Source organism: Myotis davidii, unplaced genomic scaffold (genome assembly GCF_000327345.1).
Source record: "Myotis davidii unplaced genomic scaffold, ASM32734v1 scaffold130, whole genome shotgun sequence".
NCBI lineage: Eukaryota > Metazoa > Chordata > Mammalia > Chiroptera > Vespertilionidae > Myotis > Myotis davidii.
Window position 1 is genome coordinate 3747569 of NW_006285040.1, and position 17387 is coordinate 3764955.

At 37.7% G+C, this 17387-nt stretch overlaps 1 protein-coding gene across 1 annotated transcript in view; it reads right to left on the minus strand.

Moving 5' to 3' along the window:
* LVRN (laeverin) overlaps positions 1–17387 on the minus strand; it is a 58021-nt gene that overhangs the window by 22322 nt on the left and 18312 nt on the right. Inside the window, 9 exon segments of the mRNA XM_015558447.1 lie at positions 511–683; positions 1089–1154; positions 1245–1310; positions 1831–1974; positions 7524–7637; positions 9447–9601; positions 12666–12792; positions 16158–16294; positions 16866–17008. Coding sequence (XP_015413933.1) covers positions 511–683; positions 1089–1154; positions 1245–1310; positions 1831–1974; positions 7524–7637; positions 9447–9601; positions 12666–12792; positions 16158–16294; positions 16866–17008 — 1125 coding nt within the window.

A 17387-nucleotide genomic window follows, 5' to 3' on the forward strand; every position in this document is an offset into this window, starting at 1 on the left:
AATCCTAATGCTATAGGTAGGGGTACAAATACACATAGACATGCATGTGTGGACATGCACAAAACTATTCCTCAGACATAGTTACCATTTGGTACTGTTTCTAGAGAAAAGAAGATGACCTTGCAACACGATATCCGTTTCTCTTAACTAGCATGAGGTCATCTATGGCTCTAGCGTATTGCCTGTCACCCAGAATCCTGAGTAATTGTTATTTCTGCTGAAGGACAAAAAAGAAATACATAACACCCAAAGCTTTGGTCAATGGTGTTGAGGAGAGGCACTGCCTTGAAACCTTAAAAGCAGGTCTCTGGCCTGGCTCAGGACATCGGGAGCTCTCCCTTATCCTAGCACCACAGGAACGTCCTACACGGAGTCCTAAGTCACCATCCCAGAGTCACTCAGCAAAAAGGTGCAGCCAGCAGGGGTTATGCTTCCTCACCCACAGGCTGGTTTCCATTTGATCAGAACTCAACCTCAGGAAGGGAAAGACAGAGGAGCAAATCTACCTACTTGTGGGTTAGAAGAGTCTGATTTTTAACCTTTCCAAGATAAAATGGCTCCTGTTTCATGACGCCAGTAGATACATTTAAGGTGATAACTGGAAAACCACTCTGGTAGGTCCAACTGTCCATTATACTTTTTACTGTTGCTGGCAAAACAATTTTACTCTGATCATCTATGGCCTGTTTTAAAAAAACATCAGAAAAGCAGATATTTATCTTCAAAATCTTTTGAGGTAGCAATCTCCTAAAAGAAACGACATAGCTATTCTATATAGTAATTCCCAGTGGGTGATATACCGGGCCAAATTCAGAACTCCCTTCAACTCTATACCTGAATGGTTCCTTAGTTTATTCATTCATTCACTCACTAAACATATATTTTTAGACCTAATATGTACAGACTCTGTTCTGGGCACTGGGAATACAGTATTGGAGACTAAAGAAACAGCCCGACTTAAGGGAGTTTCCCAAACAAGGTAAAACTGTTTTCCTGTGGCATTGCCATATAAGCCTGGCTGCCCCATCTTGTTGAACTCTATCATACAGAACAACTCAGCAAAAACATGTCAGGAGGTAGACCAATACCATTTGAAAATGCCTCCAGAGATCATCCTGCTTAGCATTCGAGTAAGAAAATGTCTCCAAATATGACTGTAAAAATAGAAAAGTTAAGGTTAGAATAAATCACATCCTAAAGCAATTTACACTTATTGCCTTCCAGGTGACATTTTGTAAACTTACCTTAAGTGCGCTGATAAATAAATTCTCACTCAGGAAACTAGAAAGCATCCGGACCATAGACGCTCCCTAAGACATAAGAAGTTGTCCATGATTTGAACAAAATTCAATATCTAAATACTGACACATTCCATTTCAACAAGCATTATGCTGGGCTGTGCTCCTGACTGCATTGTGCACTTTAGTTGAATAACTTCAGTTATTCTAAAATATTTTAATAAAATAGTAGACTGTCACTAATTAATAGGTAAAAGGTGAACTAATGCCTTACATATAAAAAGTTCAGGGTACACAAAATGTTTTAAATATATGGCAAAAATAAATTTGTACCAAATAGAAGTGTCTAGGTCTAAGTGTCTAAGTCTATTCATAATGGTAGATGGTACTGAGCACCTAAGATGTGCTTGATTAACATTTACCAGATAATAATTGATTTAACCACATTTTCTGAAATCTATCTACTGAATAAAATTAGGGTTATTTGTATCAAAAGTTGTACAATAGCATATTAGCTTATGAACCTTGGAATCTATTTCATGCAACTTTCTGCAAGAGTTCAGAACAAAAGGAAATATATGACTGATTTTACCTTATTGTAAGTAAATATGTCAAAGAGCTCACTTATTTCATTAATTTCTGTGAAATTTTCCACCTTCATGGATACAGCTCGTGACAACAGGGAGTGATCTTCTCTGAGAACATCATGTAAAAGGTTAGAAAAAAACACTTCATTCTAAAAGGAAACGATTGAGCCACATTAAGTTCTGAGGTGTCACAGAAACACAAAGTTCAATGTTCCCAAGATACTTTAAAAAACTGACATTGAAGAAGGGAAAAACAATAATTGAGAAGTGCTCTGTGAGCTACAATATGCCAAATAGGCAAGAATTCCGTGAGTAATAAAATTCTAGGATACTTTCCTTCCCATTCGGTGTCTTTCTTTATTTCAATTTTTAAAAAATCAATTACAAGAGCTCCATATACCTTTTTCCTAAGGAGGTTCCTGGGTGGGGGAGAATAGTATCTCTTGGTGGTTTTAATCCTCTAGAATTTTATAGAGAATTATTAAAATCTAATATTAATCTAATTACTAATAGCAAACCCTTAAGATCAATCAGTATCTCTTTCATGGGCATTCATAAACCAAAAGCATGCCATATTTATAAATTCAAAAGAATGTTGATATAATAATTTGTAATTGGAAATAACAGATTGGATATAACAGTTTATATATAACTTATACATTATAAGAAGGCAATTTGTTATATTTTAATAAGAAGTACAGAACTCTATAAAAGACTAAATCTCTCTGACCCATGACAAGGGCCATTTCTTTCTGAAGAAAAGCTGAAAGGATAATCAAAGTATAGCCAAGAGGTGCATGAGGTGGATGAGCCAAAGAAGGAACAATGGATAAGTTGCAGGAATAGCATACCCTGGAGCCCCCGATAATCCACATGAAGCCTCTTTTGGGGGTCCCATATTGACTCTCTCACCCCTGGTCGGTGTCAGAAAAACTTTCAAATTCTGCCCCACTTCCATTAACCTATGTTCCAATCATCATTCTCCCATTAGCACAGTATTTTTAGATTTATTAATACCATTGATTAGGCTCTTATCAAACTCTGAGAAAGCCTATCATTTAGGGCAATGCATCACAATAAAGACAATCTTTAATGTCAATAAAGCTCACCTGGGGATTTTGTCAATTGGTCTGGGGTGGGGCCTATATTTTAACCAGATGCCGCTGACATTGCTAATTTGAGAATCACACTTTGAGTCACAAAAATTTAGGGGCAACATCTACATAAGTCTGATCTTATTCATTAAGTATAGGTTTTATTAATTTAACACTCAAAAGTTCTGCATCTGCATATGGTTCTTGGATTTTCCTTCTCAATTTCAATCTAATGACTAGATTAAAAGTCCATGATCTCTCAAAGATTATTGAAATAAGGCCTTAAGCTTAAAAAAAAAAAATTTTCAAAGCTTATGTTAATTTTCTCAAGTGCCAGGATCTGATGCTCTTCTAGCAAGGGTTGTATTCACTCTGCTGCACAATAATTGAGAAATGTAGACTTAGAAAAGAGCAATTAAGAACCAATGATGAAAAAAATAACTAAATGATACAAAAAGAGCTAATCTTACCATCTAAGTTTCAAAAACACCAGTAATATGTTTTCATCAAGTTTCCCAGATATGACAATCCCTTAGCCATTTTAGTTGCATTAAGAGGTACTGATTGATGTTAATATATTCTATTTAATTAAGAACAGGGTAAAATTTTAAAAATGGGCAGAAAACCTGAATAGACATTTCACCAAAGAGGATATACAGATAGCTAATAGACATATGTAAAGATGCTCAACAACACTAATCATCAAAGAAATGCAAATTAAACCCACAATGAGATACCACTCCACACCTGTCAGAATGGCTATCATCAGTAAATCAACAAACAACAAGTGTTGGTGTGGATGTGGAGAAAAGGGAAACCTTGTGCATTTTGGTGAGAATGTAAATTGGTGCAGCCACTATGCAAAATATTATGGAGGGTTTTAAAAAAAATTAAAAATGGAACTGCCTTATGACCCAGCAATTCCACTTCTGGGAATATATCCAAAGAAACCCAAAATACTAATTTAAAGGAATATATATATCCCTATGTTCATTGCAGTAGTCAAGATATGGAAGCAACCCAAGTGTCCATCAATAGACACGTGGTACATATACACAATGGAATATTTCCAGGTCATAAAGAAAGAATGATATCTTACCATCTGTGACAACATAGATGAACCTAGAGGGTATTATACTAACTGAAATAAGTAAGTCAGAGACTAATACCAGATGGTTTCACTTATATGTGGAATCTAAGTGACAAAATAAACTAATGAGCACAACCAAAACAGTCTTATAAAAACAGAGAACTGACTGATGTTTGCCACAGGGGATGGAGTTGGAGGGCTGAGTGAAAAAGGTGAAGGGATTAAGAAGCACAAATTGGTAGTTAGAAGACAGTCACAGGGATGCAAAGCGCAGCATAGGGAATAGAGTTAATAATCCTATATAATAAAAGGCTAATATGCAAATAAACTGAATGGCAGAATGACCAGTTGCTATGATACACACTGACCACCAGGGGGCAGACACTCAACACAGGAGCTGGCCCCTGGTGGTCAATGCGCTCAACCAGAAGCTGAGCAGTGCTCAGGATGTCTGACTGATGGAAAGTGGGCCTAACCCGGCAGTTGGACATCCTCCAAGGGCTCCCAGACTGCGAGAGGGTGCAGGCCAGGCTGAGGATCCCCCCCCCACTGCCTGAGTGCACGAATTTTGTGCACTGGGTCTCTAGTATTGTAATAATATTGTAACTATATATGGTACCAGGTGGGTAATGAGAAAATTGGGAGAGAACACTTTGTAAAGTATATGACTGTATAACCACTATGCTGCACATCTGAAATTAATAAAAATAATGTTGCATGTAAACTGTTATTGAAAATAAAATTTAAAAAAGAACATAGAGAGTAAATCTAATTATTTTTGGGGAATGGAACTTCTTTATTGACTCTAAGCTAAGAGGTTTAGAGTATATGGATAGGGCTTTTGAAGATAACTAAGATTTACTACATGTATATAAAGTTTATATATATGAAAAGAGTCATATAAACACACACACACACACACACACACACACACACACACACACACACTCTGGATCCTTTAGAGCAAGAACACTCCCGGGTGCTTTCTCTGCAGAGCACCGTGGTTAAAGGCATGGGCTTTGCAGTCAGAGAATTTGGAATTGCATTTCACCTTTGATATTTAATAACTCTGAAACCTTGCACAGTGCACTTAATGCTTCCATGCCTGTTTCCTTAACTATAAAATAGAAAAAATAACAACTACATTCAGATGATTGTTTTGAGGACTTAGATGATGTGTGTATAGAATTCACAGTACCTGGCACTTAAGTCCAAAGTGCTCAGTTAATGGCAAAGACCATATTATTGTTGTCACTCTCGTCATTACCCTAGTCATTAGACTAGATCCAGACAACTGGGTTATAATCACAGTTCTGTCCCAATCAGGAAAATGAACTTGTAAAGTCAGTTAACCTTTTGATACTTCTTTCTGCTGAACTATATAATAATGTCCAATCCAAGGGAGAAAGAACAGAGGCACCACAGAGCAGCTGGACTGCAGGGTTGTGGACATTTTATAGGATATCTGAAAAGGGGAGAGTAGGTGCATGGAACTGGGACATTCAGAGGTTGCTATATCAGCACTTCCCAGAAACCATGATTTCACAAACAGATGCAAAAAAGTTTTTTTTTAAGTCTGTAGGGCTAAGACAGGTTTGTCAACTTTTTATTCTACCATCTTTTTAAAAAATATATTTTTTTATTGATTTCAGAGAGGAAGGGAATGGGGAGAGAGAGATAGAAACATCAATGAGGAGAGAGAATCATTGATTGGCTGCCTCCTGCATGCCCCCTACTGGGGATCGAGTCTGCAACCTCAGCATGTGCCCTTGACCAGAATTGAACCCGGGACCCTTTAGTCCACAGGCCAACGCTCCATCCAATGAGCCAAACCAGCTAGGGCACTACCATCTTTTTAATCAACAAAAAACAAACATTATCTATGTACCATCACCATGCTTTCATAAAAGAAGGCAAATTTTATTACCAATATATTCTTACAAACTCCTTCAAAGTGAAGAAATGTAGCCTGTAAGGAGGAGCTGGCCAGTGGAGATCAACATTTCAAATAACAATATATTCTTTGAATGAGTGGGGATGGGGAGAGGACAAGAGAACAAGAATCCAGCCTGGGAACCACTTGGGAGGGGAGATGAGGGAGAGGCTGGCAGAGAGCAGCAGGAAGAGCTGCCCTAAGCATCAGAGAGGTGGCGGGAGGCAGGACCGGAAGAGAAGAAAGGGCCTCTGGTTTGTTATAAAGGGGTGAGGTCTGTGTTAAAGGATGATATTAAATTTAAACACGTAGCCGAAACCGGTTTGGCTCAGTGGATAGAGCATCGGCCTGCGGACTGAAAGGGCCTAGGTTCGATTCCGGTCAAGGGCATGTACCTGGGTTGCGGGCACATCCTCAGTGGGAGATGTGCAGGAGGCAGCTGATCGATGTCTCTCTCTCATCGATGTTTCTGACTCTCTATCCCTCTCCCTTCCTCTCTGTAAAAAATCAATTAAAAAAAAAATTTAAACACGTAAACATCTAAGTAAAATAAAGTCAATTTAGCTTTATCATGACATCCTGAAAGCACTACCTAATTACTCTAAATAAATTATCAAAAATATAACTTAAAGTCGAAATCATCAGAATTGCATACCCATAAATTTATCCTTTTTTTCATATTACCAGTTACTCAAAACAGCAAAATAATATGAGCTATAATATATAAACATCAGCTATATAATATATACTAGAGGCCCGGTGCACAAAATTCATGCACCGGCCTGCATCCTCTAGATGTCCATGACCCCTTGGGGGATGTCCACCCTCACAATCCAGGATCCCTCGCTCCTTACTGCCTGCTTGCTCACTCCTTATCACTTGACTTGCTGCTCCTTAGCGCTGCCAAGGAGGCAGGAGAGGCTCCCGCCACCGCTGTGCGCTTGCCAGCCATAAACCCAGCTTCTGGCTGAGTGGGGGCAGCTCTTGCGTTGAGCATCTGCCCCCTGGTGGAAAGTGCTCATCATAGCGACCAGTCATTCTGGTTGTTCCACTATAATGGTCGCTTAGGCTTTTATTATATAGATTATATATCAACTATATTATATGTGAAATTATATGTACTGTTTTAAATATATAATATAGCATATCACTTATCATTAAAGTCATAGACCACTGATCACAACTGCTTTAAAATTTAGGTTAGGTAGGAATAAGTGAAAATAACCTAAAATCAAATAATAGGAAAAGATTATACACATATACCTTATAAGGTTATATAATAACATGTTAGGCAACCTTTAAAAGCCTTGTTTTCAAAAATCATTAATGATTTGTGGAAATGCTTTTGATATCATTTGAAATTAAAAAAGGCATTATACATTTCTGTGTAATTCCCACTTTTATGAATATTTACAATAAGTAAGCCTGGAAAAAGAAAATACATTAAAAAGACAACACTGATCATCTCTGGTTTTACAGATAATGTAGTATTACTTATATTTTACACATTTTCAACAATAACTATGCAGACATAGTTATATTTTTGCAATTACTATGCAAAAATTTGACAGACATACTTACTCCTGAGAGTTTAGGATTGAAGTAATTAACTACTCCAAACTCAAAATGAGATGCAAATCCTTCATTGAGCCAGATATTGTTCCACCAACTCATGGTAACCAAGTTTCCAAACCACTTTTGAAGATGGAAAAGAAAAGAGTTTTCTTAAATTTAATTTAGGTAATATTTCTTGAAATTGCATGTTAAATAAATGTACAATCAAAGACAAACTTTACTGGCTATCAATAAAACAGGAATCCAAAAAACATGTTGTTTTAACATGAAGAAATATTAGTCATGCCCTCATTTCCCTGAAATAATTATTTCACATTCAAAGATTGAAAGCAATTTTTGTTTTATGTGATGTTCAAAAATAATGAAAGCCAGAGTAGCATTTCTTAAACTGTCCACTTTGCCCATAAGTTAAATAAAGCAGAAGTTCTAAATGTCATGTAATACCTACTAATTACAGCATCTTATACTCTAAATAAACTATGGCAGGATTTGGCTGTAAGCAGTTATTATGTTTTAAAAATATGATATGATCTGTGCCATGTACAAATCACTCAAATAATCATGTTCTGCAAAATGGCACCGCTATCATCATTTTCTATTTGAGCTTAATAGAAAGAAAGTGTCAAACAGATGATGAATAGAATCAGGAAAGAAAAACACAATAATTTCCAAGACCAACAAATCCACACCCTAGTATTTAACCAAATTATTAGAACAGCTGTGATGTGCTAAGAGTTAGCCTGTATTCCAAAACAATGTGTCACTTAGGATATAATAAAAAATGACACCTTGGGTGACTGATCAAAACTTGTGGAAGTGTGTGTTGACTGTGTAACAGGGTGTTATTCAACCCCAGTAAATCACTTTCCCAAAATTTCTTATGAATCTATGTAACAAAATAATTTCATAGTTTAGTTATTTCTTTCTTGACTGGCTTGTAATAATGGAGTCAAGGTCAAAAGGCACATATGAAAATTTCCATCAAACCAAATTTCCATCAAACTGAACTTCTCCAACCACAACATGAAAGTATATAGTTCTAATGTAATGAGCTTTGTTTACACCAGTTTTGGGGATGCAGCTCGAGGATTAATTATCACTCATCTCATTGACACTAAAATATTGTATATATTCCTTTAACCTCTCTTCCCCCACCCCCCACCCCCCAAAAGAGCTTGTAACAATCTACTGATGAAATGTGGATATCTTTCCGTAACCTTTTATGATGTACCTTACTTTGAGATGGCATGAAAACAAATAATCATCGCTCTGCTTGGCTTATTTTTCCTGAAGGGAACTTTTCAGAGCAAGTTAATCCTTGAATGTAAATAGCTAACCCTCCAATGGACTGTAAGGTCTCATCACCGTGATCCATCAACAACTGTTCAGATCTACTCAGGATGTGATTACATAGAGCCTCCCTTGTTTTTCTCATTATATATATTGGAGAGGGCAGAAGGGAGAGAAGGAGAGAGAAACATTGATCAGCTGACTCCTGCATGTGTCCTACTGGGGATTGAGCCCACAACCCAGACATGTACCCCTACTGGGGATCAAACCTGCAACCTCTACATGCATGAGAAGACATTCAACCAACTGAACCACACTGGCCATGGCTCCCATTTTATTTTTTAAATATTTTCTTTTTTAGAAAGAGAGGAAGGAAAAGGGAGAGAGAAACATCTATGTGAGAGTGAGACATCAATTGAATGCCTTCTGCAGTCCCACTACCAGGGATAGGCTGCAATCCAACCAACCGACCCATACTGGCCAGGGCTCTCATTGTCCCATTTTTTGAATAAATTTTTTAAAATTTGGTGTATGGCAGGTGTTGTTGTTTTTCTTTTTTCACTTTGTTTTTTGCTATTTTTGGTAGAGCAGCTGGGAAACATCTTCATGTGAAATAAGAGAAAACATTTTACCACGTGCCTGATGCCCAATCTCGTGGGAGACAATGTGGGAGATCACCGTCTTTTTTTCTGTTAGTTGCTCATCTGGTTTCAGCAACAATAATGACTCATCAAATATCAGTAATCCCCAATTTTCCATTGCACGGTTGTCAAAAGTAGGCAAGGCAATCATATCTGAATGGAATTCAATGGAGAAAACAATAGAATCATTCTTTCAAAAAATTTGAGATTTCCAGTTATAAATATCTCAAAGTTAAATCATATAAATACTAAAAAAATACAAGTAAATATGTAAAATCTGAGAGTAGACTTTAAAGACAAATACCAAAGACAGAAGCCAGAAAATAAATTGTTTTTATTATATAAAAACCAAATACTTTTAATAAAGGACTTATATCCAAAATATATAAAGATCTCTTAAAAGTCAATAATAAGCAAATAAATAACTTTATAAATTTGGCAAAAGAGCAAAACAGACATGCCACTAAAGAATATATACCTGCCTTAACCGGTTTGGCTCAGTGGATAGAGCATCGGCCTGCGGTCTCAAGGGTCCTAGGTTCGATTCCGGTCATCGGCATGTTCCTTGGTTGCAGGCACATACCCAGTAGGGAGTGTGCAGGAGGCAGCTGATTGATGTTTCTCTCTCATCGATGTTTCTAACTCTCTATCCCTCTCCCTTCCTCTCTGTAAAAAAATCAATAAAATATATTTAAAAAAATAAAAGAATATATGCCAATAAAAAATAAGCATATGAAAAAAAGCTCTATATCATATGCCATTAGGAAACTGAAAATTAAAACAATAATGAAACAAAAACAACGAGATACCACTACACACGTATTAGGATGGCTAAAATCCAAAACACACCACCAAATGTTGGAGAAGATTTGGAACAACAGAAACTCTCATTATTGCTGGTGGGTATGCAAAATGGTACAGTCACTTTGGAAGAAAGTTTGGTGATTTCTGATAAAGCTAAATATAGGCTGATCATACAGTCTAGCAACTGAGCTTCTAGGTATTTACCCCCCTAATTGAAGATTTATGCCCACACAAAAACTTGTACACACGTTTATTGCCTCTTTATTCGTAATTGCTCCAAATGAAAAGCAACCAAAATGTCCTTCAAAGGCCAATGGATAAACTTTTGGACATCCATACAATAGTGTATTATTCAGTTATAAAAATAAATGTTCTATCAAGCTATGGGAAGTCATGGAGAAATCATAAATGTATATCACTAAGTAAAGGAAGCCAGTCTAAAAATTCTACATGTGGTATATGGGAACTCTCTAAAAAATAAAGTCTATTTAAAATTAAACATTTAGTTCACTAACAGACACCATAAACAAATTTGAAAGGCAAACCACAAACTGGGAAAAGTATATATCACAACTAGACAATATATTTTTAGTAAATAATTCTGACAAATTAAAAAAATATATGAATAATTCACTAAAGAAATAATTCAAACAGCCAAAAATCTTACTAAAATGTTCAACTTCTTTACTTCTCAAAAAAACAAAGATTAAAATAATGGTATAACTTAATCTTTTAAATGTATGAGAAGCTTACTAATTAGTACTGGTTAGCATTAGTATTAATAATTAGTTATAGGAAAACTGGCACATGGCCTGCTGGTGAGGTGTCTTTTGGAAGCAATACAGCAAAATGCTTCATAATCTTTAGAAATGTTCCTACCTTTTGACTATATCATTCAACTTTTGGAATCTATACTAAGGCAAATATCCCATATATTTGTAAACATTTTCTTACAAGGATTTTCTGTAGTGTCCTGAAAGTAGTCCCCCCAAAGTGGTAGAAGCAGTCCAAATATTCAACCACTGAGGAGTAAATAAAGTAGTTTGTCAAGGTGAATATGTAGGTATTCTATGTCTTTAAAATGACAATAAATAATAGCCTGGCTGGTGTGGCTCAGTGGTTGAGCATTGACCTATGAACCAGGAGGTCACAGTTTGATTTCCAGGCAGTGAATATGCCAGGGTTGTGGACTCGATCCCCAGCAGGGGACATGCAGGAGGCACCCAATCCATGATACTCCTCATAGCTAATGTTTCTATCTCTCACTCCTTCTCCCTTTCTCTCTCTGAAATCAATAATAAACATATTTTAAATACAATTAAAAAAGAATATTTAATTATCTGGATCATGTCAATACATTTTGTTAAAAAACAAAGAAGCAAACAGAGAAAGACAGAGATCCAGACTGACAGGCAATGGGATATACCCAAATTTCGGCCATGGTTATATCTGTGTGGCAGCATTACAGGAGATTTTTTCTTCTCTTTTATGTGTGTGTGCTTTCCCCTATTTTTCCAAATTTTCTACAGTGTTATCATTTATTACTTTTGTAACTAGAAGAACAATAAAAAATTTTTTATTTTCTTTTGCTACTGGAAGAAATCTCATTCATACAATCTGTGCTACATCTGTCCAGTGAATGTTCTATGCTGTGCTAAATTCAATAATTTAAGTTGGCCTTATACAAGGTTGAAGTTGACAGTGTGTAGTAAAGTGTGTACCCAGGTCATTTCATAGCCTCCACAGATAATGCTCTATTATCTTAGGTCAAACATAGTTGCCTTAGCCTAAGTTTCCCATTCTTCTAACCTTCCCTTTCCTTCACCCACTCCCATCCCACCACCAATGCATGACAAAGGAACAACATACATTTACCCTCACTCTAGAGAGAGAGAAAAAAAACATTGAACAACTTTCTAAGCTGTGTGGCTCTTTAAGGACATACTGTGTAGATCTATGAGAGATAAAATGTTTACATATTTCCTCAAGAATCATATTATATTCACACATGATTCCAATTTTATATAGCAAAAATTCACAGATGGGACTCTTAAATCCTAATCCAATGACTCAAAACTAAAGAATATTTTTTTAAACCAACAAAACCTTACTAAAGGGAACCGAGTGACTCACGCAGGCCTGCTAAAAGAATCCAGAGCATTGCATTGCACATTTGCATTATGAGAGGAAAGTACTGGATCCAAAGCCTGAGAGCTCCTTGAAAACCTGCTGGGCACAGGGCACCACATGAAGGAAGAGCAGGCAGGCCTTCATGTTTTCAAGAGGGGATGAAACTAACCCCAAAATAGCAGCTAAATGGTGACAGTGGGTCCTTGGAGGCTCATCTGGATACAACCTCATCCCAGGGCGCCATAAAAGGAAAACAACTGCATTGGAAGGGCAGATGACTCACCTGTTTTTGGAAGAGGGTAACTAATATTAAATAAATCTTCCAGAAAAGAGAAGATGGGGCCTGTGATGTTCAAAGCAAAGTCTGCATTTCCATTTGCAATGGCGTCTTTCCGAGCCCAGATGCGTATCTAAATAAAAACAATTGAGCAGTGATGAGAAAAAGCAGTATTGGAAAGTGGCAGCCTGCTTGCTCCAATTCCCTGATACGCTACACCAGCGGTTCTCGACCTGTGGGTCGCGATCACTTTGGCGGTCGAACGACCCTTTCACAGGGGTCGCCTAAATACATCCTGCATATCAGATATTTACATTACGATTCATAACAGTAGCAAAATTACAGTTATGAAGTAGCAACAAAAATAATTTTATGGTTGGGGGTCACCACAACATGAGGAACTGTATTAAAGGGTCGCGGCATTAGGAAGGTTGAGAACCACTGCTCTAGACTCTAGAGCCAAAGTCACACTGTTTCACAAGAAGCTACATAACAAAACATTTAAATGCATATGCACGCTGAGAAAAGCCCAGAAGGCTCTTCTCTCAGTTGTGAACAGTGGCTCCCCCCAAAAGTGTGTTATTTCAGTCTTTTGCAATAACATGTATAACTATTGTCACCCCAAAACAATCTGTGCCTACCCACACGGAAAATGTAGCTTCTATGTAAGAGAGTAAATGGGCACCTCGGGCCCTTATTTCCTGGTTCTAGACATATTTCCAATGTCCCAAAAAAGAATTGTGTGGTTAGTGAGGGTTATATAGTATGGTACACATTAAACAAATCTGAATTGTGCCAACTTAAAATGGTTTGTTAATGAAAACATTAATAGTCCCATCTTACTTTCAAAACTTAGAATACGGTTAATTTCCCTGATTTTAAAGAGTTCATGAAAAGTTTTTTGATTTTATAGTTGTTGAAGCAAGTAAAATATATTCTCTGTTTATATATATAGTAGGTAAAAAGAAATCCCTGCCATGTTTTATTAGTTTAATGTAACCATGTTGTTTGGGCACTTGGAATTTATTTGCATAATTTTGGTGACTACTGTTGTTTTAACATTCATTATTATTTTAATATGAAATTATTTTATACCCCAAAACAATGCCATCTAAGCACTTTTTAATGGAGTTGCTAGTGTTAATGTTAAAGAACATGTATGAAACTCAATAACCCTGAAATGAAAAGCAAAGGGAATTAAAATAATTGTCCTGATGTGAGTACAGTTAATTTGAGAAAGATCTCTCTGCAAAACATTAGGGAAAATGCTAAGTAAATGAAAAACAGCATCACAATATTTGCAGATTACTGCCCTTCAAGAGCACATTCACTTTACTTTGCTTTAATTTCTGCTAGAAAAATGTGTCTTGAAGCACGCACATTTTGAATTATGTAAGATCTTCAGGAATGCTCCCCTTTCACAGCATGTAACCACCTGTTTTTGAAGCCTTCTGCATTGATTCCCTGACTCCTTCCAACCTTCCCCTTGCTGCTGAGGTCTCGTTACCCTCGGGAAAATGGGCCTAGGACTCAGCCCTACTTCTACAATAAACTTACCCTCCCCAACTCTAGTTCTAACTTTTGCATCAACAGAAAGACTACTAACCCAAAGTGCACACTACTGAGTGAAAAGAACAATCCCCTCTCCCCACATTCAAGATAATGAATGCATTTTAATTCATTTAATTATTTGGAAAATAATGGCAATAACAATTAAAGTCTCTATGTTAATTTTTAGTTTATAAAGCTCCTCCCATCAACTACCATTCCATAAGCCAAGAGGCAGGCAAATAATGGAGATTTCTATCTGGGTGCAAGGGGTGAGTGGCCCTGGTAGAGCAGCAAGGAGCACTTGGAGATGTAGCCATAAAGCTCCTTCAAAACCAGAGCTAGTCCACCAATGTGTTCCTGTGTGGCCCTCCCGATACACAGCCAACCTCAGCATCTGAGAGAGGAATGTCTTTGCGCATACCCATGTGTGCTAAATTCTACTTAAAATATGCTATCTCCAACCTAAATTCTGTGCTTCCTATGTTTATCCTCATGCCACACATTAATCACATTTTCAATTGCACTGTTTTCTCCTACTTGATGAGTACGTTTTATACAATCTTGGCATTATTCCAAGGGTACATTCTAGTTCTCCTGTAGAGTATACCGGACTCCTTCATTGTAGCACTGAGCCTTAGCCAAATGCAACATTCCACTGATAAACTCATCCCAAATTTCAACTTTCTGGCTGACAGCATTACTTTCTTCGGCATTTCCTCTTTGCTTCTATGGCAGCTGGCTTTCTTTTAGGGGGAATCTTTCATTAAGAAACAGATTTGATGCTTTTCTGAGACTTGTTCACTGTGCAGTAGCATTGAGAGCAACAAGCCACTTGAGATGTGGATGCTGACAGAGCGCTGTGGGTCACTCGTGTGCTCTGGAGCCCACTCCTTCATGTCAGACACAAAGCGTGTGCTTCCAAATCGTGCCTGAGTATATTGATGAATACAGATGTCAGGAAGGTTTGACGTGGCCAATGTTACATCTGTGAACATCGAGGATTTACCAGTGATTATTCAATCCAGAAAATCAGGCTGGAGCCAAGAGCTGAGGGAGATAACGGGCCGCTGTTTGCATCCAGCACGGTATTTCCAAGTCATCATTCGTTAGGAGTGCAAAAGGAGCAACTATGAGTGATCCTCCCCCGATGACAGACTTGGCTCATCTACAGCTCCCTTGTCTCCACAAGTAGGAGACAAAGCATGAGCCCAAGAGAGAGCCTCAGCCAGCTGTAGGGTCCAATCTTTCTCAGCCCAATGAAGTCAGTCTGACCAGAAAGAACCAGGACTACAGCAGTGGCCTTACTTGCCTCCACACTCTAGCATAGAGAGTGAACCAGTATACAAAGTATTGGGTACTTCCCGCAAGGATTATTATGTAATGAGGATATCATTGGGAGAAAACTAGGTATTTCAGGACAGAGCACCTATTTTATACAAATCTGAGGAAGTGTTATGAGCTGCAGAGCTGAGGAAGACAACAGCCCTGCTTCTCAGCAGGGATGGTATTTAACCTGCACGTTCCATCTCAACCACAGCACTGTTCCCAGCTGGGTCATGCTCGTGCCACACTGAGTATCACCCAGCTTCAAGGCTGAGTTATAGGGAGGTAAACAACAGGTAAACCTGAGCTTCAAGGCGCTAGTACGTCAGTTCTCCCTTGTCCTTTGAAAGGCAGCAACAGCCTGGGAAGAGGGGACTCTGAACCTGCCTTGAGTGGACTTAGTGTGTAGCCTTCCATGGAAACCCCTCCACAGAGCTATAGCGGGGATTATGTTTCATTCCTCAAAGCCACACTAAGAGCTTGTAAAGGACTTGGGAAAAGTTGGAGTGAGTACCAGGAGGGGATGATGGGATGTGTAGCCATGCTCCCAGATGCAGAGAGAGTGGATGAACACTCTGCAGCCCGTACAAAGATACCCTTACCTGGAGAAACTTCCTTACTCACCTCCTTGCCCCTTTCAGTTCTGTTGACATGGTCATAGTCACATATGACAAATGCAGCTAAATAAGTTGGCATGCGGGGTGTGGTGTGAAAGGTGGTAACTGTCCATTTGCTTCCATTCACATCTTTTTCAGATTGACCTGGAGAAGTTTATTTTAGTCCAAAATCACCATAAACCTAAGTAACAATATCTACCTTTAAATTAATTTGTCAAGTTGACTGTCACCTGGCTACTTCTTCCCAACTATGTCCCACAGTCTAGCAGTTTGGATTTCTCTAACCCTAACTTATCAAGACCACATTGGGAAGATCTAAGGACAGCATCTTAGTCCTGAATTAGTATGTTGAGTGACTGGTCTTGACTGAGGGCCACATCCATGAGCATTCTAAGTTAGGCCCCATGTAGAGACTAGGCATTGGGTGGTGAGCACACAATGCAATAAAGAGATGATGTATTATAAAACTGTATACCTGAAACTTATATAATGTTATTAACCAATGTTACCCCAATAAATTTAATTTTAAAAAAGAAACAGGATTTATTATCTCCAAAATGTGGGTGCCACCACATATCCCATGTGACTGATTGTCCTAACTATAATATGCTACCAGCATATTGTGTAGAAAAGCTATTGATTTAAAAGCTATTACAGAGTTAAGTAGATATATATATACTATATATATAGAGAGAGGGGGGGGGACATTACTTACGTAGCTTTGGCATGTTGGAGAGAGCCACATAACTCGGATGATGAATAATTGTAATATTAAAAGTTGCTTTCAGAGCTGGTTCATCAAAACAAGGGAAAACATTCCTGGCAAATGTTGGTTCCATCTGAGATGCTAACAGGGCCCTAAAATACATTTTAGGGGAAACTCTATTTTTATCTCAAACTAGTGGGAGAAAAAACTACTGAGGTATTATGACTTATAATTATATACAGGAAGGAGCTATAATGTTTTCCCCTCATTTCCTTTGCTGCCCTCCCCATAACACACACACACTGCAATTCTCACAAGACCAAAATACAAAAGAACTATTTAATTTTCAACCACAAAATAATATTTACTTCATTACATCATATGCCTTTAAAACCTTTTACAAGCAAAATAGGAACAAAAATTACAAATATGCAATGCCAGGCTTTTGAAAACCAAGTTCTTTTTAAAATGGAACTATTCTTTTGGGAATGGTCTATTGCTTTTATCTTCCATTGAAATGCAAAGCAGCTG